We start from the raw sequence: 25,958 nt of genomic DNA, 5'->3' as shown, positions 1-25,958 counted from the left end.
GGGGCAAGGAGGGTGGGGCAGGGACAAGGAGGGAGGGGCAAGGAGGGAGGGGCAGGGGCAAGGAGGGTGGCGCAGGGGCAAGGAGGGAGGGGCAGGGGCAAGGAGGGAGGGGCGGGGGCAAGGAGGGAGGGGTGGGGACAGGGGCATGGGCAAGGGGGGAGGGGCAGGGGCAAGGAAGGTGGGGCAGGATCAAGGAGGGTGGGAGTGTCAGTGGGGAACGCTGGAGTTAGTGACTACAACTGTATATATTTCAAAGTGACCAAGGAAAAGGATGGACCAGGAATATGTGTTAGAGGCCAGTTACATTAACACGGTTAACTGGCAATGACAGGCAAGTTAACACCTGCAGACACAGGGCTAACATGGTTGTGTAAGAGTGGGTGTGGATGGAACAAAGAACAAGGGAAAATTGAAAGGGAAGGGGTGGGAAACACTGGCAGTACATTAAATGTATTAGCAGTGTTAAATTGGTGAAACTGGGGCAATCTGTCCATGCAGCCAGAAGAGGTAAGTGCCGAGATGAATACTTTCCATCAGTATTGACAAAGGGAACAGACTCAGTGACTGGGAAGTGAAAGTCTGATCCTCAATCTCCTGACGAGAAGTGTTTAAGGCATCGCTGGTGAAACTCCAATTATCCACACAGACCTTTCACAGAGAAGGTTGAGAACAGATTGGTCATTTTAATTTGTACCAGGAGTAAAGGAATGAAGAAACTACAAAGGAAAGTAATGTCCCATTTTTGTTTAATTGATATAACGTACAATTATGCACAAAGCTCACGAGGCACAATAACACACACAACAGGCAGCGGCAGCAGTCTGTACCACCATGGCGTGTTACATACAATGGACAGGTCTCACACCTCTCGACACAGTCTGAACTAAAACTAAAGAAGGGAGACCTGGGGCAGTATAGTAAATCTAATACAGTATTGAATTCATTTGAGGTGTGCATCATTTAACAAGTCTAGCAAATTGTACACATTTGGCATTTGCAATATTTAATAATTCCATATGTAACATTTCTATAAATAAAATATAACAAACACTTCTGAATAAAAAAATTACTGTCAAAGTTATCAATTTATCTGTGCAATTTGCACAGAAAATGGAAGGATTCAGCAGGTAATACTTAATGCAGCAAGTGGTGTTGCCTTAAAGCAACAAGACCACCAGATGCTCCAGTGTCAAGGTGTGGCTGTGTTTACCTGTCCACCAGGTGCTCCAGTGTCAAGGTGTGGCTGTCTTTACCTGTGGCCCTTTGGTGAGTTGGAAGCTTGCAACACTGTAAACTGCTTGGGATTGGATGTCATTGTCATTCAGGAGCTAACAGGCAAAACTATCATCTCCTGCATTCTGCAGCAGTGCTGTGCAGAGCCTAACCACAGTCTGCTTCTTTAGTGTATGAAAACCAGCTGAGGTAAAGTCTGTGTTAAATGCTGCAGGTTAACTCCAGTTTTCCAGCAAATACTGAATCACCTTTGGCATTAACAACAGGGTCTTTAAATAAAATAGCAAGGGGTAAAGTTTAACGATTTGGAATTAATTCAGAGAATCTTGTATAAACGTTAGCTATATTGGTAGTGAGATTGAGAATGAGCAGTGATTACCTGATTGTACCAGGGCTGTGTGTGCAGCAGGTGGTCCACAGTGTCCTGGCCTTGCCCACCTGCCAGTACAAGAGTGCACTGTGAGCACACATCACTTGTGGCGCTTGGTAATCCTAGTCCTCGCTGGTTAAGAGGCTGTGTCGGGTTGGGCACAAGTGACATTGGTATCACACACAGTCCAGGCTTCCCCAATGAGTGGAACTGTCATTTCATCATCTCTCCCTCGGCTGGGGAAGAAGATGCAGCTTTAGGCTCGGCTCACCGAAACGTCACATCCAGCCCAGTACACACGACATTGATTGTCAATGCTATGATCACCATGATTATGAATAGTAGTTGTATATTGCAATTATGCAATGAACAGCTAAATTATTATTGGTCCATAAAATAATCTTATATACCATTCAAAGCAAAACTCTATATTTTAAATATTAATAAATTTGCCATCTCCTGCAGTTTATCTACACAAATAAATATCTCCCCTTATTTAGATCTGCATTTACATGTATTTACACACAATATTTATTACAGAATATCAACTTTCTTCTGCAGAGCAGATTCGTTACTTTCACTTTCTTAGATGTTGAGTTTGTCATTTGAAAGAGTAAAAACTTCACTTGATATATTCCCCTAATTTAGCCATTTAGATTGAACTAGCTTGCGAACCTGTGCTTAATAGTAACCAAATAAGCAGGCATGTCCTTCAGTGTAAGAAAGCACAACAGATAACATTTTGAAATAAATCCTGAAACACTAAACCGTCCCCCACGCCCGTGGATGCTCGTCGCACATGTTCACTCTGCTTCTCTCTCTCTCTCTAGTCACTGCTTGACCTGCTAATTCGCTCCAATGTGCTTTGTTTTCCAGCATCACCAGAATTTTGGTTCAATATTCAGTATTAGATGAAAACAGATCATGTGCTGTTATTGTGAGTAGGAACAGCAGTATGCTGGAGTACAGGGTTTAGTACTCCACCATAACGCGTGCTATCCTGACTGTTTACAATGAGCAAAGGCAGCTTAGGTTGGGGGCAGGAGCAAGTGGGCAACGACACTAACTAGAGAAGGAAGCAAGCTTGACAACAAATGGAACTGGGATCAGACGAGATCATTCCTCAGTGACTGGGGGTTTTCTCTTTCTAACACCTGAGGATCAGGATGCATTTTAGTTTGAGAAATATTCAGCGGCTCCTTTCTCTGTTCTAAAGTTGTCAGACTGAGTCATGTCATTTCATTCTGGGGTGATGTTTACCCTTTATTACACATGCACATATAGCTCTGGCATCTCTGGGCAGTTCTGTAATAAAACCAAAACACCAGGGCGAGGAGTGAAATATACTCCAATATGGTACAAAATCTAATTTAAGGAGAAGGAAACTGTAAAACAAAGCTACTTAAGTATTGGCAGTTTAGCATCTTTGTTCAACAGCAAATTCTTTGTGTCTACCTGCTTGTTAGCCCCCGAGACGGTGTGTACTGATCTAACTAGGTAGACTTTACTGTGTACTGAACTAGGTACACATGTGTACTGATCTAACTAGGTACACTTTAAAGCCAGTATTGGTTTTCTCATTGCACTTTTCCTTAGTCTTAGATTAGATTAGATTTTTACTTTATTAACTTTATTTTGCTTCACTGAATGTGACTGAAATATCAACAAACACTTCATTTATTGCATTTGATACAACCTCAAATTTATATTGACCTTTATATAATTCATCAAAAAGAGATACTGTCTATTCCTTTGGCAGTACTCCTAAATTACTTTCTAGGGAGTCAAAGAAGCAAGTTCCATTTTAAACTTTCATTGGTACAATACCAAGCTCCAATATCAGATACTTGAATGAGCAGCTTTGGATTAAACCTTACAGTCTGCACACAAGAGGATTACTCTGTGAATATAGTTAATCACGTTGAAGAAGGATTTTCAGCATTGAGTTACTAAAGCCAAACCATATGAAAATGAACAGCTAATGTGATACCACTTTCCTGCTGGATTGCAAGCAGACTTTGAGAGAGAGATGTGTGGTTCGGTGACACTGACTTTGACACAAGGTATGGGTATTTACAAACATCGATAGAAAAGGTGCCGAATGAAGCAGGCTTTAAAAGTTGAAGCTGTATCTCTATAACAAAGGGTAACAAGCTAGTGTCCCACAATGCAACACTGAATTGTTAAGGCTGAGAGTTCATGTCTTCAGTCCGATTCACTTTGTTAGCACCATGGTACCATTCACCTGCAGGCTACCATCCCAGCACCGACCCCCACCTCCAGTGCTTTCATTAAACACCAGATTCCAGCCTGGAGGTGCCAGGCCGACCCCAGCAGCTGGCAGTGATACTCATGCTCCGGTGCCCACGTTCCTTATCTCGATCCTGCTCACCTTCAGACTGACTGTATGTCCGCTCAGGCTTGTTGGAAGTGGATGCTGCTTGCTGGCTGGAGATGGTGCGCAGCAAGTGGTTCCTTTTCCTCAGGAAGTCCGGCTGTGAGGGTAGACCAAAGCTCCCCTTTCGCAGCACCATTCTGGAACTGCTCTTAGCAGGACGGGATCGTTGCGTATACTCCAGTTGTGATAAATGTGCTGCATATCCATCTGTCAAAAACTACAACACCACAAAGTATCAACAAGACATACTTGTCTGACTAAAGTGCCGAGATAGTCAAGGCCCAGAGATTTCACCTCTGGCAGAGGAATTGAAGCACTTCACAAAGACACAGGGCTTTCCATCAGCACCACCTTATGCAGTGAAGATGGAAGAGATTCTCTAGTACAGGAACATCCAGCACAATGCGCAGAGAATGATACCACAATAAATAAAACCAGATCAAAGCAGAAAGTGCTGGAAGTACTCATCAAATGTGGGAAAATCTGCACTCATCCTATCCCCTCATCACACCTGGAGTATTGTGTGCAGTTTTGGTCCCATAATTTGAGGAAGGACATTCTTGCTGTGGGTTTACAAGGTTAATTCCCGGGATGGCGGAACTATCATACGCTGAGAGAATGGAGTGGCTTGGCTTGTATACTCTGGAATTTAGAAGGATGAGAGGTTATCTTATTGAAACATATAAGATTATAAAGGGTTTGGACAAGCAAGAGGCAGGAAACATGTTCCCGATGTTGGGGGAGTCCAGAACCAGGGTCTACAGTTTAAAAATAAGGGGTAAGCCATTTAGAACAGAGATGAGGAAACACTTCTTCACACAGAGAGTCTGTGGAATTCTCTGTCTCAGGGCGGTGAATGCTGGTTCTCCGGGTACTTTCAAGAGAGAGCTAGATAGGGCTCTTAAAGATTGCGGAGTCAGGGGATATGGGGAGAAGGCAGGAACGGGGTACTGATTGGGGATGATCAGTCATGATCACATTGAATGGCGGTGCTGGCTCGAAGGGCCAAATGGCCCATTCATGCACTCATTGTCTAAAACAAGCATAAGCTAAAGATGGCTGCAATACAGGGCATCACCTGGCAGGGCATCACCAGAGAAGACACCCAGCAACTGCGCGACGCGACTCTCGTCAGCAGCGGCCTCTGCAGTCCGTCTGTGTTTTATTATTTTTTGTCTCGTTTTTATGTAGTTTTGTTATTTTTTTTGTTGGAGTATGTGTGTGGGGGGGTGGGGGTGGTGTGGGGGGGAGGGGGTAACTTTAAAATCTTTCCCCTGCACGGGAGACCCGACCTTTTCTTTGTCGGGTCTCCGTTGTCGTTGGGGCTGCAACGTGGAGCGGCCTCCAACAGGAACGACCTGGGGTTCCAGTCACGGAGCTGCCGACTACTCACCGTCACGGGGCTGGCTGAGTCCGGAGCGGGTGGAGCAGTGGTGGAGCGCTGCTGCCACCCGACCCCCGGAGTTCGGAGGCTGCAACTGCGGGTTTGGCGGACGGCGGCACCGGGAGCCCGCGGGTCCCTGCTGGGAGACCGCTTTTCGGGGCTTCCGCAACGGCGACTTCTCCCGCCCGAGTTGCGGGGATGAAGAGCACCTGAGCGGGACCTTACACCATCGCCCCGCGCGGCTTGGAATGGCCGCGGGACTCTGCGAGCGCGCGCCGGGGGCTCTAACACCAAGACCCGGTGCGCGACCTTGCATCACCCGGCGTGGCTTTAATGGCCGCGGGACAATCGCCATCGCCAGCCGGGGGCTTTGACTTTGACTCTGACATCGGGGGGGAGAGTGCAGTGGAGAGATGCGTTTTTTGTGCCTTCATAGAAACATAGAAACATAGAAACATAGAAATTAGGTGCAGGAGTAGGCCATTCGGCCCTTCGAGCCTGCACCGCCATTCAATATGATCATGGCTGATCATCCAACTCAGTATCCCGTACCTGCCTTCTCGCCATACCCTCTGATCCCCTTAGCCACAAGGGCCACATCTAACTCCCTCTTAAATATAGCCAATGAACTGGCCTCGACTACCCTCTGTGGCAGAGAGTTCCAGAGATTCACCACTCTCTGTGTGAAAAAAGTTCTTCTCATCTCGGTTTTAAAGGATTTCCCCCTTATCCTTAAGCTGTGACCCCTTGTCCTGGACTTCCCCAACATCGGGAGCAATCTTCCTGCATCTAGCCTGTCCAACCCCTTAAGAATTTTGTAAGTTTCTATAAGATCCCCTCTCAATCTCCTAAATTCTAGAGAGTATAAACCAAGTCTATCCAGTCTTTCTTCATAAGACAGTCCTGACATCCCAGGAATCAGTCTGGTGAACCTTCTCTGCACTCCCTCTATGGCAATAATGTCCTTCCTCAGATTTGGAGACCAAAACTGTACGCAATACTCCAGGTGTGGTCTCACCAAGACCCTGTACAACTGCAGTAGAACCTCCCTGCTCCTATACTCAAATCCTTTTGCTATGAAAGCTAACATACCATTCGCTTTCTTCACTGCCTGCTGCACCTGCATGCCCACTTTCAATGACTGGTGTACCATGACACCCAGGTCTCGCTGCATCTCCCCTTTTCCTAGTCGGCCACCATTTAGATAATAGTCTGCTTTCCTGTTTTTGCCACCAAAATGGATAACCTCACATTTATCCACATTATACTGCATCTGCCAAACATTTGCCCACTCACCCAGCCTATCCAAGTCACCTTGCAGTCTCCTAGCATCCTCCTCACAGCTAACACTGCCCCCCAGCTTAGTGTCATCCGCAAACTTGGAGATATTGCCTTCAATTCCCTCATCCAGATCATTAATATATATTGTAAATAGCTGGGGTCCCAGCACTGAGCCTTGCGGTACCCCACTAGTCACTGCCTGCCATTGTGAAAAGGACCCGTTTACTCCTACTCTTTGCTTCCTGTTTGCCAGCCAGTTCTCTATCCACATCAATACTGAACCCCCAATGCCGTGTGCTTTAAGTTTGTAAACTAATCTCTTATGTGGGACCTTGTCGAAAGCCTTCTGGAAGTCCAGATACACCACATCCACTGGTTCTCCCCTATCCACGCTACTAGTTACATCCTCGAAAAATTCTATAAGATTCGTCAGACATGATTTACCTTTTGTAAATCCATGCTGACTTTGTCCAATGATTTCACCACTTTCCAAATGTGCTGCTATCCCATCTTTAATAACTGACTCTAGCAGTTTCCCCACTACCGATGTTAGACTAACTGGTCTGTAATTCCCCGTTTTCTCTCTCCCTCCCTTCTTAAAAAGTGGGGTTATGTTTGCTACCCGCCAATCCTCAGGAACTACTCCAGAATCTAAAGAGTTTTGAAAGATTATTACTAATGCATCCACTATTTCTGGAGCTACTTCCTTAAGTACTCTGGGATGCAGCCTATCTGGCCCTGGGGATTTATCGGCCTTTAATCTATTTAATTTACCCAACACCACTTCCCGGCTAACCTGGATTTCACTCAATTCCTCCAACTCCTTTGACCCGCGGTCCCCTGCTATTTCCGGCAGATTATTTATGTCTTCCTTAGTGAAGACGGAACCAAAGTAGTTATTCAATTGGTCCGCAATATCCTTGTTCCCCATGATCAACTCACCCGTTTCTGACTGCAAGGGACCTACATTTGTTTTAATGTGATGTGATGGATGGATGCGATGTGATGGATGTTTGTGTAAACTGTGTTGTGTCTCGGGTCTTTTTGTTTTGTAATGTATGGCTGCAGAAACGACATTTCGTTTGGACCTCAAGGGGTCCAAATGACAATAAATTGAATTGTATGTATTGTATTGTATTGTAACTGGTGATGTCCATGAATCGCAGACTTCAAGCAGTCGTTGCATGCAAAGGAAATGCAACAAAATACTAAACATGACTACTTTAATTTACGTGACAGTGCTGTGTCCCAAACATCACGGTGCCCTGAATTAGGGGGACTATGTATAAACACTGTTGTAATTTCTATACGTTGAAACCAAAATGTATAAAAATGGCCTTTATTAAAATCTGACTATGTGCACTTTAACCACATGTGATTTTTTTATATTACAAATATCAAATTGTGGAGCATAGAGGCAAATAAATAAATGATGGGTCTTTGTCCCAAACACTAGGGAGGACGCTATTGGTATGATATATATGTGTGTGATTGTGTGGTATATGTGAGAGAGTGTGTGTGTGGGTGTGAGTGTGTGTGGTGTATATATGCGTGGTATGGTATATATATATATGTGTGTGTGTGTGTGTATGATATATATATATATATATGTGTGTGTGTAATATATATATGCGTGTGTGTGCGTGCGTGGTGCGATATATATATATATATATATGCGTGTGCGTGCGATATATATATGTGTGCGGTATATATGCGCGGTAAAATATATATATGTGCGTGTGCGCCAGTCTCTCTACCTGGCACTGATGTTGGTACTTCTTGGTTGAACGGCCGACAATGAAGATTTGTGACGCTGATAAGCCCAAGGAAGCGTACACGGAGATATCCTTTGTGGAGCCGTAGGCTGCATGAACTTTCATCGACACCTGCTGGCCGGGTTAAGAAATATAGAACAAAATGAATAGAGGTTGTTAGTAAAGTGAATGTTATTGCTCTGCCCAAAAGAGACAGTGACGTTTACACAGGCCAGCATTGTCCAGCAGCCCTTTGCTGAGATACCTACGTCGTGCACTAGGCTGCGCAGGAAGTTGGCCTTATGCCGGAGAGGGTCATGAACCAGCCCGTCGCAGAAGGACACGATTCCGTGGGGGAAGTTGTGCTGGGCCAGCCACGCCACCACTCTCTGCTTCTGCATGTCGGGACGTCCCGTCACATAGACGATGAAGTAGCCGAGATCCTGCCAGTGTCTGCGGGAACAACAGCCCGTTAATTCTCTGCAGACACCCTAACCCCACTAGCAGGCAGCATCGAACATCAATAACACAATATTGATCATCAATAACACAGCATTGACTGCCATACGTGTGGGAAACTCCCAAAGACCTTCCCAAGGAACATCATCAAATTGGAGATAAAGTTTGGACACAGTGCGTGCGTTAATGTTTCTTAGTGCATGCATATATCACTTTACCTGGATCAAACAATCAATAAAGACAATCTCTACAAAAAGGTTAGTATGTAAGGTAAGATACTGGAAATCAAAATAAAAGCCGAGAGCGCTGGAAATAGTGAACAGATCAGGCAGCAATGACGGAGACGGGTCAGAGACACTGAGTTGTAAACATTGTTACCCTGCATGAAGATGGAGCTCCAGCCTGACACCCACCGCTCTGTCTGTGTGGGTTGGTGTGTGGGCTGGTGCGTGGGTTAGTGTGTGGGTTTGTGTGTGGGCTAGTGCGTGGGTTAGTGTGTGGGTTCGGCTCTGGTGCCCATGCTTACCGTACAACATCGACTGCCCCAGCTCGCACCTTGGGGTCACTCCCCATAATGGAAACACTGGCTGCGAATGATCCATCAATGCTGAAGACGACACCCTCCGTTCCCTTTGGAAGCACCGTGATGTAGCTGTCCCCTGACGTATGGTCCCCTCTAGGACAAGACACAGCAAATCCTTTCCACAGGTCATCAAAATAAGCTCACAGTACAGCAATGTCCATCTTAAATCTAATTATTCAGAAACGAATTCCTTTGCCAAGGCAGAGATAGATAGTGCGGGTGTCAGGGGTTATGGGGAGAAGGCAGGAGAATGGGGTTAGGAGGGAGAGATAGATCAGCCATGATTGAATGGCGGAGTAGACTTGATGGGCCGAATGGCCTAATTCTACTATCCCTTGTGACCTCTCATTCCTGATGTTAAAACAAGTGGCATTATCCTTGAGTATTGAGTGTAGTTTGAAATCTACTGTACTAGAGGGTACAGGTGCTGAGAGGTGGGTGACATTAGCGCACTCTCCCAGTGGTGCCGACCAGTGTCGGCCCTGTGCAATCAGGCGGAGCTGCACTGAGCCATGGCTGACAGCTCACAGGGCTCCCATCTGCTGCTCATTGGTCTGAGCCCGGCCTCAGATCCCAGCCCGCTGTGTGTTAGCCAGGGTCTCTCCTGAGGAACCAACCCACACATTCTGGGAAGGATCACTGCTTGGTTCAGCAACTGCTCTGCCAACACCCAGTACATCACAGAGCAGACTCCCCACCATTGACGTTAGTTATCCACACTTCACGCTGTGTCAGCAAAATCAATCAAGGACCACTCATATTCCAGTCATTCTCTCCTCCTCTCCTGTCCGACAGACGAAAGCTTGAAAGCACAAACACCAGATTCAGGAACACCGTCTTCCCCACTATTGTAAGACTCTCCAACAAACCTCTCATGTGCTATGGATGAATTCTCGATCTTCCAATCTACCTCACTGTGGTCCATGCACTTTCTCTGCAGCTGTAACACTCTATTCTGCACTCTGTTTATTTTCTCTTGTCCACTCACTACCTGATGTTATATGGTATGAATTGACCGAGTAGTGCACAAAATAAACCTTTCCCATCTCAGTAAATCTGACATTAATCAAAGTAACAAAGTTTAGAAATATCAGCAAAGTTTAAAGGAAATCATCTTCCTGTAACGGCACACTTCAATATTTTAAACATCTTTACAATTACCTAATGACCATTTTTACTGGATAGACACCGATCCCCAGTCTTTTGCCATCTGGAATAACGTAGGAAATCCTGCCGCTGCTGTTTGTAATGTCGGTGTCAAAGTACACCCACTTTCCTGTGGGAGGCTGAGTCATAATGTGTATATCCACCTGGAGAAAGATAATAATGAGATTGTGCAGATGGTGCTAAATCAAATATTCCATCTTAGTGATGTATTAACAAAGTTCAATAAAAAACATTTCACAAGCACTGAAGAAGATCGAGGAGCTGCCTCTGGCAAAATAGGTTCCATCGAGCTGCATTGTGAAGGTGAGAACAAGACCAGCGTGTGGAGTCAGAGCCTGCTACCTCCCCTGACCACCAGGGCTACAGTCCGGCAGAACAGGACCTCAGACACAGAGAATGTGTAGCAACACTCTTCACACAACAATGAGCAGCATTCCCAGTTTCACCTCCTCACTGTAAGCTGTACCCCCATGATCAGTTGGGGCTTTGTCAGGATGTTTGGCCTATAGTGTTGAGCTGGACTGACTGCCTTTGGTGAAACTGCAGAAACAATGAGAAAATATAGAAACAGTTGGAGACATCCCACACTGGCAGATGGCTGTGGTTGTGCCAGTGCATGCCAGCTGTAGGACATCGCAGGGACTACCACTAGGCAGTATCCTGTGGCCAGCCTTCCTCATGAGGTGGAGATGCTAGCTCACTACTGAATGACCTTCAATTTTCCAATAACTGGTGCTCTTCATACAGACGCAGCGAGCCATAAACAGCAATACAAGTACGAGGGATCCTCCCCTATAGCCGGCATTCACGGCCCCACCGAGCCCCCACCACCAATATCAGGGAAGCAATGGGTGGGTACCACTCAACAGAAACATTGCCGAGCGCTTCCCTGTCCTAACCAGTCTAGACTGCCTTCACCAGTCTAGACTGCCCTCACCTGTCTAGATTGCCCTAACCAGTCTAGACTGCCCTCACCTGTCTAGACTGCCCTAACCAGTCTAGACTGCCCTCACCTGTCTAGACTGCCCTCACCTGTCTAGACTGCCCTAACCAGTCTAGACTGCCTTCACCTGTCTAGACTGCCCTAACCAGTCTAGACTGCCTTCACCTGTCTAGACTGCCCTCACCTGTCTAGACTGCCCTCACCTGTCTAGACTGCCCTCACCTGTCTAGACTGCCCTCACCTGTCTAGTGGCGGTGAGGGAGTTGAAATACTCCATGGCTCACCAATGCCAGTCCCACGGCAATGGTTGGCTTCATGTGGGAACCCTGCGTCCATTGTGTAGTGCAGCTTTGGCAGACACAAGCATTGATGAAAGGTGCATCAGATATTAGCAGTATTCACCTTCTCGCCAGTCAGTGTGACCATATCGAGCGGCCCATACATGAATCTGCCCATCAGTGTCTGAGGACCGTCCTCAGTGACGATCACATCGTTCACTCGATGGTTTGCTGTAACATTCTGGGCAAAGGAAAGGCATTTTATGTATGGTGTCCTTCACTGTAAAACATACAATTGCAGAAGAGCAGAAGCTCACCCCGAATAGCAAACCCATTCAGCGGTGACACTACGCACGCCCCTGTGAACACCTTGCTATCTCTCAACGTTTTAAAAATGTACTCTGCACACTTTTCAAACAAAGTTTGCCCCTTATCCTTCCACATTGTACCATCTGCTGTGGCCCTAGCTCTGCCCCCTGCCCCCTGCCATGGCCCTAACCCTGCAATGGGTCCTAACTCTGCACCCTGCCATGGCCCTAACTCTGCACCCTGCCAAGGGCCTAACCCTACACCCTGCCATGGGCCTAACTCTACACCCTGCCACGGGCCTAACTCTGCCCCCTGCACCCTGTCATGGCCCTAACTCTACACCCTGCCATGGCCCTAACCCTGCAATGGGCCCTAACCCTGAACGTTGCCTGCCTGTACTCCCGTGAGACCCAGCCCACAATACACAATACCTGTAACACCACCTTGCCTTACACCTTGGTTCCCACGGCACATCTGTGCATTCCTGTTTATGGTTGTCATTAGTTTTTCTGCCTGCCCTCCCTTCACTTTCCCTGTTCCTTCTCGATTTCCTCATTCAGATCTCTGCCATCATCCCTGTTCCCACTTGTATTAACAACCTGACATTGTTTCATGCTCCTTTTCTCTCTGTGTTTACTCTCTGGTCATCTGGGGTGCTCCATCCCATGGGAACATCGTCACCTCCCAGTCTTCCCATTCACCAGTCCTTTATCTGCCAAACATAACTCCACTTGGCTTCACTGCACTGCACTGTTCTTTCCAAATGACCACCTTGGAGTGGTCGACATGCACAAGCACCACCCTAACCGTACGATTATGATCATTACCACCTAGAAGATCCCCCGCTGGTAGAGATATCAGACCCCTGGATATCAAAGGAAAATCCATACCCTTATCTTAACATGCGTCCTCTTGCGAAGCCACTTCTCTCGTGGTTTTGAAGGACTGAACACTGAAACCTCCTTCCCGTCCAGTTCCAGAATACTTTCATTTTCATGTCTCATGATCTAAGTGTCAATATTTTATATTATACGTTATTATTCTAAATGAGCACAATGACTAAAGTGCTTGAGTGGGCCGGAAGTCATGCAAAACACTGACACAGCACAGAGGGAATGAATGTCTTGCTTCTTACCTGTCGCAGCAGGAAGGACACCACATCGCTTGACTCCCAGTAGCTGGCATGGAAGAGGTGGGGCAGGGCTATCGTTGGGAAGGCTGTCAGAGCGTCTGGGCAGTAGAGAGCGTAGTCAACTCTCTTAGTCCCCCACCACCTGGACGCAACTGAAACACATGACAACACTGCTTTAGTTGAACGGCAGTCTCATCTCAGCCTCAGCGTGAAAGTGTTCTGCTCACAACGCTGGGGCCAGCTATGCTGTGTTGATCTAATTTTATATGAGTCCAGAACACACACTCTAGCCAACAGGGGTATGTGAATAATGGGATTACTCCACTAGGAGCTGCCATGGACATCGTGGGTCGAATGGCCTCCTCCACTGCTTTAATTAAGTAAAAACTAGTTCATTATAGTGATTGATTGAAATGTAACCTTCAGTGTTTCATCATCCAATTAGTAATGATAAAGGCACAAATTACAGGTCTAATTGGTGTTAATGGTAGATTATGATTGGGTTCAATATCCACATGAAATTTATTTCTACATGTTAAGGGAAATGATTTATTTTGTGTGGAGAGGGTTTCTAAGGGACGATGCTAGTTCCTAATATCTATGTTGTTAGTTTCTACCCCCAATACCTGTGTGGAGATCCGTCTCGTACCCTCTCAGCTTTGCTCCAATCGGTTTCACAACATTCTGTCTCAGCCTTTGCTTGTTCTGTGACAGCATTGCTTTGGACTGTTTATAGCGCTGAGGGTAAATGAATTTTGGAAGGGCTTTGTTGTAGGGGATAAGTTTGGACAAGAAACCCAACTTTTTGTGAGGGATTGACTCATATTTTTTCTCTGAGAAATGAAAACAAAATTCAAATTACACAACACACAAATATGAACAATTATAAATGTTTTTGTTTGATTAAAATAGTTCAAGTGAGTTTAATCATGAGATTTTATTAAAAAAATTGGAGAGGTATGGAATTAGAGGAATAGTACTGGACTGGATTAAAAGCTACTTAAGTAACAGGCAACAGTTTGTAAATCTGGGTAGTCATAATTCTACATGTTTGGACATTGTGTGTGGTGTACCACAGGGGTCAGTGCTGGGCCCAAAATTATTTATCATGTACATAAACGATATTTGTAATGTGTCCAATGTCTTGAGGCTGGTTTTGTTTGCAGATGATACAAATATTTTTTGTTCTGGGGAAAATTTAAAACAGCTATTGGATAAAATAATAAAAGAAATGGGTAAATTGAAAATATGGTTTGATAGGAATAAAATTTCATTAAATCTGAGTAAAACTAAAATAATGTTATTTGGTAATTGTAGAATAAATACACTAGTAAGTATAAAGATAAATGGGGTGGAAGTAGAAAGAGTGCATGAAAATAAATTTCTTGGGGTTATAATTGACGATAAAATAAGCTGGAAATCACATATTAAACATGTAAAATTAAAAGTGTCAAAAAGTATCTCTGTATTATACAAAGCCAAGCAAGCTCTGGATTACAAATCACTCCGTATTCTTTATTGTTCATTAATTTTACCCTACTTAAATTATTGTGCAGAAGTCTGGGGTAATAACTATAAAAATTCGATACACTCATTAACCATGATGCAAAAAAGAGCAATTCGTATTATCCATAATGCTAAGTATCTGGGTCATACGAATCCATTATTTTTAGAGTCAAAATTATTAAAATTAGAAGATTTGGTTACATTCAAAACAGCTCAGATAATGTTTAGGGCCAAAAATAAAAATTTACCTGGAAACATTCAAAAATTATTTAATGAGCGTGTGGGGGGTTACAATTTAAGAGGAATATTTAACTTTAAGAAACAAAGAGTCCGTACGACTAGAAAAACCTTTTGTATTTCGGTTTGTGGAGTAGGAGTGTGGAATAAATTGAACGGGGAATTAAAGAATGCACAAACATGAATCATTTTAAAATGATATATAAAAAAATAATTTTCAAGGGGTACAGGGATGGAGGGGATGGTTGACAAGTGGGGGTTGATGTTTATTTATTGCTTTACTATTGTTGAACTTCAGATATGAAGTTTGTATGTGCATAATAGTTGTATGTATATATATGTCTGTAGGTATTATGGGAAATTGCCTAGGGTAGTATTATTATTATTAATTAATTAATTTTTAAATATGGTAGAAGTGTTGGGGAAAAGGGGTGAGATTTAATAAGTTATTCTTCTTCTCACTCCTTTTCGAGCTTGTACAGACACAGAGTTGGACATTGGAACTTTGATTTTGTTCTTTTCATTGCTTTGTAAATATTGATTGTAAAGTCCAATTGTTTGATAATTTCGATTTTGTTACTATTAATGTCTTTAATGTCTTACTTGTTCGGAATAAATAAATAAATAAATAAAGATAAATAAATAAATTGTCATGTGTCCCTGTATAGGACAATGAAATCCTTGCTTTGCTTAAGCACACAGAAAATAGTAGGCATTTACTACAAAACAGATAAATGTGTCCATATACCATGATATAAATATATACACACATGAATAAATAAACTGGTAGTGCAAATAACAGAAAGTGGTTGCTAATAATCAGAGTTTTGTCCGAGCCAGGTTTAATAGCCTGATGGCTGTGGGGAAGTACTATTCCTGAACCTGGTTGTTGCAGTCTTCAGGCTCCTGTACCTTCTACCTGAAGGTAGCAGGGAGATGAGTGTGTGGCCAGGATGGTGTGGGTCTTTGATGATACTGCCAGCCTTTTTGAGGCAGCGACTGCGATAAATCCCCTCGATGGAAGGAAGGTCAGAGCCGATGATGGACTAGGCAGTGTTTACTACTTTTTGTAGTCTTTTCCTCTCCAGGGCGCTCAAATTGCCGAACCAAGCCACGATGCAACCGGTCAGCATGCTCTCGACTGTGCACCTGTAGAAGTTAGAGAGAGTCTTCCTTGACAATTCGACTCTCCGTAATCTTCTCAGGAAGTAGAGGCGCTGATGAGCTTTTTTGATAATTGCGTTAGTGTTCTCGGACCAGGAAAGATCTTCAGAGATGTGCACCCCCAGGAATTTGAAGTTCTTGACCCTTTCAACCATCGACCCGTTGATATAAATGGGGCTGTGGGTCCCCCTCCTACTTCTTCCAAAGTCCACAATCAGTTCCTTGGTTTTGCTGGTGTTGAGGGCCAGGTTATTGCGCTGGCACCATATGGACAGTTGCTCGATCTCTCTTCTGTACTCTGACTCATCCCCATCAGTGATACGCCCCACAATAGTGGTGTCGTCAGCGAACTTGATGATGGAGTTCGCACTGTGGTTCGCTACACAGTCATGGGTATAGAGTGAGTACAGCAGGGGGCTGAGCACGCAGCCTTGAGGTGCTCCCGTGCTGATTGTTATCGAGGCTGACACATTTCCACCAATACGAACAGACTGTGGTCTGTGGACGAGGAAGTCGAGGATCCAGTTGCAGAGGGATGCGCAGAGACCCAGTTCTGCGAGTTTGGTAACCAGTTTGGAGGGGATGATTGTGTTAAATGCCGAGCTGTAATCAATGAATAACAGCCTGACATATGAGTTTTTGTTGTCCAAGTGGTCCAGTGCGGAGTGGAGGGCCAGCGAGATCGCATCCACCGTTGATCTGTTGTGGCGGTACGCGAACTGCAGTGGGTCCAGGTTTTTGTCGATGTAGGAGTTGATTTGCTCCATCATCAACCTCTCAAAGCACTTCATCACCACCGGCGTTAGTGCCACTGGTCGATAGTCATTGAGGCATGTCACCTTACTCTTCTTGGGCACCGGTATAATTGATGCCCTTTTAAAGCAGGTGGGGACCACAGACCTCAGAAGTGAGAGGTTGAAAATGTCCGTAAAAACTCCCGCCAGTTGGTCCGCACAAATAAAATGTTGCATTAGGGCAGGTCTATGTTTGTTCTCTTTAGATCTCCCACTAGATGGGTGGGGGGAGGGTGGGAAGTGGGCTAGGTGGGTGGGAGGAGGCTAGGTGGGTGGGGGGAGGGTGGGAAGTGGGCTAGGTTGGTGGGAGGGTGGGAAGTGGGCTAGGTGGGTGGGAGGAGACTAGGTGGGTGGGGGGAGGGTGGGAAGTGGGCTAGGTGGGTGGGGGGAGGGTGGGAAGTGGGCTAGGTGGGTGGGAGGAGGCTAGGTGGGTGGGGGGAGGGTGGGAAGTGGGCTAGGTGGGTGGGAGGAGGGTGGGAAGTGGGCTAGGTGGGTGGGAGGAGGGTGGGAAGTGGGCTAGGTGGGTGGGAGGAGACTAGGTGGGTGGGGGGAGGGTGGGAAGTGGGCTAGGTGGGTGGGGGGAGGGTGGGAAGTGGGCTAGGTGGGTGGGAGGAGGGTGGGAAGTGGGCTAGGGGGGTGGGAGGAGACTAGGTGGGTGGGGGGAGGGTGGGAAGTGGGCTAGGTGGGTGGGGGGAGGGTGGGAAGTGGGCTAGGTTGGTGGGAGGAGGGTGGGAAGTGGGCTAGGTGGGTGGGGGGAGGGTGGGAAGTGGGTTAGGTGGGTGGGAGGAGGGTGGGAAGTGGGCTAGGTGGGTGGGGGGAGGGTGGGAAGTGGGCTAGGTTGGTGGGAGGAGGGTGGGAAGTGGGCTAGGTGGGTGGGGGGAGGGTGGGAAGTGGGCTAGGTGGGTGGGAGGGAGGTTGGCTCCTGCAGTGTCATGTGGGCAAATGCAAGGAATGCCATTTCAGAACATACAATGATGCAGCAAATCATCAATTCAATGGTGTAAGACTGCAAAACGTTCCAATGCAAGGTGTTGGATGCTTCTCGAGACACAACAAGCATCAGGTACAGTCTTCAGGCTAATGGGAATACTGCTCTTTGTCCCATGGAATGACTATGAGGAGCTGGAAAGTGGTGTTGAAGGCAGGTCTGGGTCAGCTGTGACCTTATTGAACAGTGGAGTAGTAGTGAATGGCATACGACTGCTTCTTACAGTTATGTTATAAATACAGAGGCAAAGCTCTCCTGATTTTCTCTCCATTGTCGTGCCCCTTAACTAGAACATAAATGTTGCCTAGCTTCTATTTATAAGATTATTTTTGTAATCGCAAAATGGTGTAAAATATCTAAGGATGTGCAGTTTATGGAGTGTCAGTACTGTTAGCGTGGGACGGTTTGTGTTTCAGTGCGGCACTTACTGTTGGCGATGTTGGAAGCCGGGTAGCTGTCAGCCATCCCTGAAACTTGGCTGGCAATGCTGGCCTCACTAGCTCTGCGGAAGCCCCGGAATATAGGCGCTGTGGAGGGAGAGGAAGGGGACGAACCTTCCATGAAGAGAGCAGGGTGAGTCTGGACAATGTCCGCTGTAGTGCCAAAAACAAGATCACAATTAAACTCAGCACCACAGCAAACAGAGACTAACACAGGCACGAGAGGCAACCACTGGGTATGGCACACATGCCCATCTTATCACCAGTTGCAAGAAGATAAATATATTTCACTTGAACTTTGCAATAAAAATGAAAAAAAGCCAAAGACATTCCACTGCAATGTGAACCTTTGTGACGGAATCAAGCGGCAGAAGGGAGAAAGTAAACAGGCAAATTGGCTCCATTTGGAAAAGGAGGTCATGCTGCAAAAAAAGCAGTCAAACGCAGGCTTGGAGACGGCATGCTGCTCAACTTGCTGACTGCATCTTTAATATTACACCAAGACCAAATTAACACATATCATAGGCTATTCGGCCATTCGAGCCAGCACCGCCATTCACTGTGATCATGGCGAATCATCCACAATCAGTAATCGTTCCTGCCTTCTCACCATATCCCTCGAGTCCGCTATCCTTAGGAGCTCTATCTAACTCTCTCTTGAAAACATCCAGAGAATTGGCCTACACTGCCTTCTGAGGCAGAGAATTCCACAGATTCACAACTCTCTGGGTGAAAAAGTTTATCCTCATCTTCGTTCTAAATGGTCTATCCATTATTCTTAAACTGTGGCCCTGGTTCTGGACTCCCCCAACATCGGGAACATGTTTCCTGCCTCTAGCGTGTCCATTCCCTTAATAATCTTATATGTTTCAATAACATCCCCTCTCATCCGTCTAAATTCCAGTGTATACAAGCCCAGTCGCTCCATTCTTTCAACATATGACAGTCCAGTCAACCCGGGAATTAACCATGTGAACCTACGCTGCACTCCCTCAATAGCAAGAATGTCCTTCCTCAAATTTGGAGACCAAAACTGCACACAATACTCCAGGGGTGGTCTCACTAGGGCCCTGTACAACTGCAGAAGGGCCTCTTTGCTCTTATACTCAACTCCTCTTGTTATGAAGGCCAACATGCCATTAGCTTTCTTCACTGTCTGCTGTACCTGCATGCTTACTTTCAGTGACTGATGTACAAGGACACCCAGATCTCGTTGTACTTCCCCTTTTCCTAACTTGACACCATTCAGGTAATAATCTACCTTCCTGTTTTTGCCACCAAAGTGGATAACCTCACATTTATCCACATTAAACTTCACCTGCCATGCATCTGCCCACTCCCTCAACCTGTCCAAGTCCCCCTGCATTCTCATAGCATCCTCCTCACAGTTTACACTGCCACCCAGCTTTGTGTCATCTGCAAATTTGCTAATGTTACTTTGAATCCCTTCATTTAAATCATGAATGTATATTGTAAATAGCTGTGGTCCCAGCACCGAGCCTTGCGGTACCCCACTTGTCACTGCCTGCCATTCTGAAAGGGACCCATTTGTTTCCCGTCTGCCAACCACTTCTCTATCCATGTCAGCACTCTACCACCAATACCATGTGCTCTAATTTTGCCCACTAATCTCCTATGTGGGACCTTATCAAAGGCTTTCTGAAAGTCCAGGTACACTACATCCACTGGCTCTCCCTTGTCCATTTTCCTAGTTACATCTTCAAAAAATTCCAGAAGATTAGTCAAGCATGATGTCCCCTTCGTAAATCCATGCTGACTCGGACCGATCCTGTTACTGCTATCCAAATATGCGGCTATTTCATTGTTTATAATTGACTCTAGCATCTTCCCCACCACTGATATCAGGCTAATTGGTCTATAATTCCCTGTTTTCTCTCTCCCTCCATTCTTAAAAATGGGATAACATGAGCTACCCTCCAATCCACAGGGACTGATCCTGAGTCTATAGAACTTTGGAAAATGAACACCAATGCCTCCACAATTTCTAGAGCCATTTCCTTAAGTACCCTGGGATGCAGACCATCAGGCCCTGGGGGTTTTTCAGCCTTCAGTCCCATCAGTCTACCCAACACCATTTCCTGCCTAATGTGGATTTCCTTCAGTTCCTCCATCACCCTAGGTCCTCTGGCCACTAGTACGTCTGGGAGATTATTTGTGTCTTCCTTAGTGAAGACAGATCCAAAGTACCTGTTCAACTCATCTGCCATTTTCTTGTTCTCCATAACAAATTCACCTGTTTCTGTCTTCAAGGGACCCACATTTGTCTTAACTATTTTTTTCCTCTTCACATACCTAAAGAAACTTTTACTATCCTGCTTTATATTCTTGGCTAGCTTACCTTGGTACCTCATCTTTTCTCCCCAAATTGCCTTTTTAGTTATCTTCTATTTAAAAGTTTCCCAATCCTCTGGCTTCCCACTCATCTTTGCTATGTTATACTTCTCTTTTATTTTTATGCTGCCCTTGGCTTCCCTTGTCAGCCACGGTCACCCCTTACTCGCCTGAGAATCTTTCTTCCTCTTTGGAATGAACTGATCCTGCACCTTCTGTATTATTCCCAGAAATACCTGCCATTGTTTTCATCCCTGCTAGGGTCTCTTTCCAGTCAACTTTGGCCAGCTCCTCCCTCATGGCTCCATAGTCCCCTTTGCTCAACGGTAATACCGACACCTCCGATCCACCCTTCTCCCTCTCCAATTGTAGATTAAAACTTATCATATTATGGTCACTACTTCCTAATGGCTCCTTTACCTCGAGTTCCCTTATCAAATCTGGTTCATTACACAACACTAAATCCAGAATTGCCTTCTCCCTGGTAGGCTCCAATACAAGCTGCTCTAAGAATCCATCTCGGAGGCACGCCACATAACACTTTGCACTATGCAAATCAAAAAGTAAACGGTATTCTGGCATTATTGGAAGTTGTATAAAAATATACTTCAGTAAACATTGTGAAACTGAGGGGCTCAGGTACAGGAGATCATCTGGCCAGAGATGACCTCTTCATGGTCACGCTGCAGAATCGGGTGCTTGAGAAAGAGGGAGTGTCTGTCCATTCTGTGGTTGCTGATAAAATTCACTGAGTGATTACTTGTTGCACCAGAGATATCTATTCTGACACTGACTGACTGCTACAGTATTCCAGTGCTGATTGGAGCAATGTCCTTCGATTAGCGACAAGGCCAGACCCGGGCAACAGTTTTTCATACTCTTTCACTGTTTTAAAGTGTACAATCACTTTAGTAAAGTCACTTTAGTGGTTAGCACACAACAAAAGCTTTTCACAGTACAGGTGACAATAAACTGCTTCATGCTGTCCCACTGTTTAGTGAACACTATTCACTTTAGTGAACAATTATTTTAGTAAACACAGAATTCATACAATTAGCTCATGTGTTTTCTTTGTTCTTGGTTTATCTGTTTAAGGAAAATAAATTTTAAAATAGTTATATTTTGGACATACTGAATTTCAAGCAGCAAGATTCATTTCAATACCACAATGCTCATGCCAAACATATAACCAAATGCACAATACGCAAAGAAAATCACAAACACGTTACATACAAATCTGGATTGGGGAAAGTAAATTAACAATCCATTAATCATGAAAAGGAATAAACTACATGCAAAAATTAAATCAAACAGCGTAGGCAGATGAAACCAAATACTTCATGGGATTAGCGTTTAAAAGTGGTAAAAACGTGAGCTTTTCTTAATCTGGGGCAAGAGTTTGTGATATCAGTGTTTGTGATGGATGAGTATGTCATTCATCTGTATCTTCATCAGCAATAATACAGTGAATGAAAATGGTTAGCAATTTCATTTTGTAAGTTTAATCTTCATCAATTACAGTCTGGTTCAGCAGTTTAGACACTCACTCCCGTAATAAATTACAACGCATAGTTAACAAAGCATCCAAAATCATCAGCACTCCCCTTCCATCAATAGAATCACTCCATCACAAACGGTCTGTGTCAAGGGTGAAGAAAATCATCTCTGATCCCTCCCACCCAGCTCACCACATCTTCCACCTGCTGCCATCAGGAAGGCGCTACAGCTCACTGTCCGCCAAGACATCTCGATTTAAAAACAGTTTTTACCCACACGCAATCCGAATTCTGAACACACTATGATAACAGCACATATCCTCCCCATGCATGTACTGTATATTGTATGATGTTGTGTTTTATGTTATGTTTGACGGGAATCAGCCTACCTTGTAACATCCTGTACTGAACCTGAATTCCACCAGCTTGACTGTGTGGTCATTAAATAATCTAATCTAATCTTTAATCAACCTTGACTTGCCTTCAGAGAGACACGTGCAATCTTTACCCAAAGTGGTAAACCCTGCTTACGATTTCTCAACACACTTGCACCAAGATTTGTAAATCGTTGTTCAATCTTAGCTTGAATTCAGTGCAAATGAATTTTCAGTAGATTCCAAATTAAAGTGGATGCATCAGCCTTGTCCTGGACATGAAAGAAGCCTCACGGTAAGTCTGTTCTAATCAACCACGTGCTGGCTGTCTCTTGTTGCCATCGCTAGAGTGAGACTCTATCTGGGTGTAGACGGATTGTGGGCAAGTGTAAATGAAGAATAGAAGATGGAAATGACAGATGAAAGATCAGGAAACACATCAGCTGCCCTGTTATCTCCCTCCCTATCACCCATTACGCTGAACATGTGAAGCAGTGATCTACTACTCACTGCCTGCCACGTGCTTCCCTCTAGACCAGCATTTCTCAACCGGGGTTCCTCGCAACACGAGGGTTCCGCGAGAGGTCGCTCGGGGATACGAGAGAAATTGTGAATAACGGGCTAATCATATGTAAATGAATTTTGGAGTCATTTTTGTGTTTAATTTCATATTTGTAATTTCATATTTATTATACATGTACGGCATATTCTTCTTCAACCTGTTATATAATTTTAAAGTATAATAATCATAGGGACTATATTTAGCGACGTCTATAGGGCGCCAGTGTGAAACGGCCTTTAGTGGTCAGTGGACAGGAGCTTGTTTGTGACAGATTCGTGTATCATCAAGACTCACTCGAGTACAGACGCACGCACGGTCTCCATCAGTCCTGTCTGTGCTTCCTGCCGCGCAGGTACAGTCCCTCATTCACCCATCTTATTTAGTCATTTTTACTCATCATTTAGGGATGTTATATGAATTTTAAAAAATTAAGTATGTTTATGTTTATTTTTGTTAGTTTATGAAAAGTTTATTTATGTATGTTTTTGTTAGTTTATGAAAAGTTTGTGTGTTGTTTTCTCTCTCTCTCTCTCCTCCAAGGTCAGTTCTTCTGTTTGCCTTTATTTGCTTCAGTTTTGAACAAACAGTTTGATTTCAATTTTTTTTGCATTGTCAAAAACTTGAGAAAAACATGTTATTTTTCGCTGAAACCAGTTATCAGAAAAATATATGATGTTTGCCTTATGAATGTTAAGTTTATGAAAGAGAAAGAAAAAGATTAATAAAGGTATATAACAATTTTTATGTAGGGGTTCCCTGAGATGAAAATTATTTTAAGGGTCCCGCAAGGGTAAAAAGGTTGAGAAACGCTGATTAAATGCAGAGTGAGACATTCTACATAACACCACGGCCAATTTACATATGTGACTCTGTCTCTCAGCATGTGACTCACTCCCAGGTTATCCCAGCATCCAACTCGATTCTAAAGCAGACTCATTACAGCCAAGCTGACTGAGAACCAGGAGCCACCATTCCAGCGCTCTGGTTGCTTGGTAATGATCTGTCTCCCACATGGATGGTCACTTCCCTGTTACAACCCTTGTCCCTTTTATAATTGTGGCTCCAGTGCTTTCACTCACTTTCACTTAATTCTATCCTCCTCTCATTATACATTTTACAAGCTGCCCTGTAACGTTTCCTGTTTTGATGGAGGGTGTGAAACATTACTTCTGTTGCTCTCTCACCAGCTGCTGCCTTACATGCTGCGCATTTCCTGCGCTCGTTATTGCTGCACCCCTGCAGTGAACAGTTACTGGGCCATTTCAAGGAGCACCCCTGGAGCCCACTGGTGTTGTGAGTCTTGAGCAATATTTAATTTCCTAAAGGGCGTTTGAACAAGCCCAGTCATTATAACAATCCAACAGCTTCATGGTCAATGCTCATGCTATTAGCTATGGAGCTTTAATGTAGTCACTTACATTTCCACTGTGCTGAGCTTTAGTCCAGGCCACTGCATTACAAGTCCAGCAACAAGCACAACTCGTTACCTCCCAGCATGTGGGTACACTCACACACACACTCCTGGTGCCCACTCCCTGGAGCCCACTCCTGGTGCCCATTCCCTGGTGCCCATTCCCTGATGCCCAGTCCTGGTGCCCATTCCTGGTGCCCACTCCCTGGAGCCCACTCCTGGTGCCCATTCCCTGGAGCCCACTCCCTGATGCCCACTCCTGGAGCCCACTCCCTGATGCCCACTCCTGGTGCCCATTCCCTGATGCCCAGTCTGGTGCCCTGTCCCTCCTAGTGCCCACTCCCGGTGCCCTGTCCCTCCCGGTGCCCACTCCTGGTGCCCACTCCCGGTGCCCACTCCCTGGTGTCCACTCCCTGGAGCACACTCCCTGGTGCCCATTCCTGGTGCCCACTCCCTGGTGCCCACTCCCTGGTATCCATTCCCTGATGCCCAGTCCTGGTGCCCATTCCTGGTGCCCACTCCTGGTGTCCACTCCCTGGAGCACACTCCTGGTGCCCATTCTTGGTGCCCACTCCCTGGTGCCCACTCCCTGGTATCCATTCCCTGATGCACACTCCTCGTGCCCATTCCTGATGCCCACTCCTGGTGTCCACTCCCTGGTGCCCATTCCTGGTGCCCACTCCCTGGTGCCCACTCCCTGGTGTCCATTCCCTGATGCCCAGTCCTGGTGCCCATTCCTGGTGCCCACTCCTGGTGTCCACTCCCTGGAGCACACTCCCTGGTGCCCATTCCTGGTGCCCACTCCCTGGTGCCCACTCCCTGGTGCCCACTCCCTGGAGCCCACTCCCTGATGCCCACTCCTGGTGCCCAGTCCCTGGGCAAAGTCTCCCCAGCAGTGAAAATGTTTCAAGTCCACCCTGAGCATAAATGGTATCGTCTCCATGCAAAGAAGCAAGCACACAAGACAAAGCACAAGAGTACAAAAGGAGAGGCTACACACACTCTGCAACAGTTGGATTCCGACTGGAAGCATCTTGCCAGTTAAGGACAGGAACAGGAATACTGGTTTCCATTACACTCTCCTGTCGTTGGACAGTCACAAATGGAGGTTCCAGGATGAGGATGGGATTGCTCTGGATTGTCTCAACTAAAGCAGATGGAGAAAAACAAAAGGACAGACAAGTAGCCACAAACCGGTAATGCTCACACACACCACAACCGACACGCTTTCTGACACCACTTATTCATTTAGTTTATTGTATTATTTTCCTCATCCTATTGAAATCATTCATTTGCTAGACTACCTATTTTAACAAGTGGTTTTAATATTCTACTTCAACATT

At 45.4% G+C, this 25,958-nt stretch overlaps 1 protein-coding gene across 6 annotated transcripts in view; it reads right to left on the bottom strand.

Moving 5' to 3' along the window:
• Positions 1 to 729: 729 nt before the first annotated feature.
• Positions 730 to 25,958, bottom strand: part of pitpnm2 (phosphatidylinositol transfer protein membrane associated 2) — a 148,633-nt gene continuing 123,404 nt past the window's right edge. Inside the window, exons 17-28 of one of the 6 annotated variants that reach the window (XR_004415752.1) lie at positions 25,616 to 25,762; positions 18,409 to 18,573; positions 13,918 to 14,124; positions 13,295 to 13,443; positions 13,050 to 13,166; positions 11,975 to 12,091; positions 10,624 to 10,772; positions 9,406 to 9,555; positions 8,690 to 8,873; positions 8,424 to 8,552; positions 3,233 to 4,218; positions 730 to 3,194 (exon numbers count right to left, since the gene is read on the bottom strand). Coding sequence is in view for 3 of the 6 variants with exons in the window: in XM_033043902.1 (XP_032899793.1) it covers positions 1,817 to 1,839; positions 3,996 to 4,218; positions 8,424 to 8,555; positions 8,690 to 8,873; positions 9,406 to 9,555; positions 10,624 to 10,772; positions 11,975 to 12,091; positions 13,050 to 13,166; positions 13,295 to 13,443; positions 13,918 to 14,124; positions 18,409 to 18,573; positions 25,616 to 25,762 (1,763 nt within the window). In the remaining 3 variants the exon portion in view is untranslated. Of the gene's footprint in view, positions 3,195 to 3,232; positions 4,219 to 8,423; positions 8,556 to 8,689; positions 8,874 to 9,405; positions 9,556 to 10,623; positions 10,773 to 11,974; positions 12,092 to 13,049; positions 13,167 to 13,294; positions 13,444 to 13,917; positions 14,125 to 18,408; positions 18,574 to 25,615; positions 25,763 to 25,958 lie in introns of all 6 variants that reach the window. The other 5 variants (XM_033043902.1, XR_004415753.1, XR_004415754.1 and 2 more) reach the window with 5 other exon arrangements.

The sequence above is a fragment of the Amblyraja radiata genome, chromosome 25 (assembly GCF_010909765.2).
Source record: "Amblyraja radiata isolate CabotCenter1 chromosome 25, sAmbRad1.1.pri, whole genome shotgun sequence".
In the NCBI taxonomy this organism is placed as follows: domain Eukaryota; kingdom Metazoa; phylum Chordata; class Chondrichthyes; order Rajiformes; family Rajidae; genus Amblyraja; species Amblyraja radiata.
The sequence above is the reverse complement of the archived record's forward strand: the minus strand, read 5'-3'. Positions and strand labels throughout refer to the sequence as shown.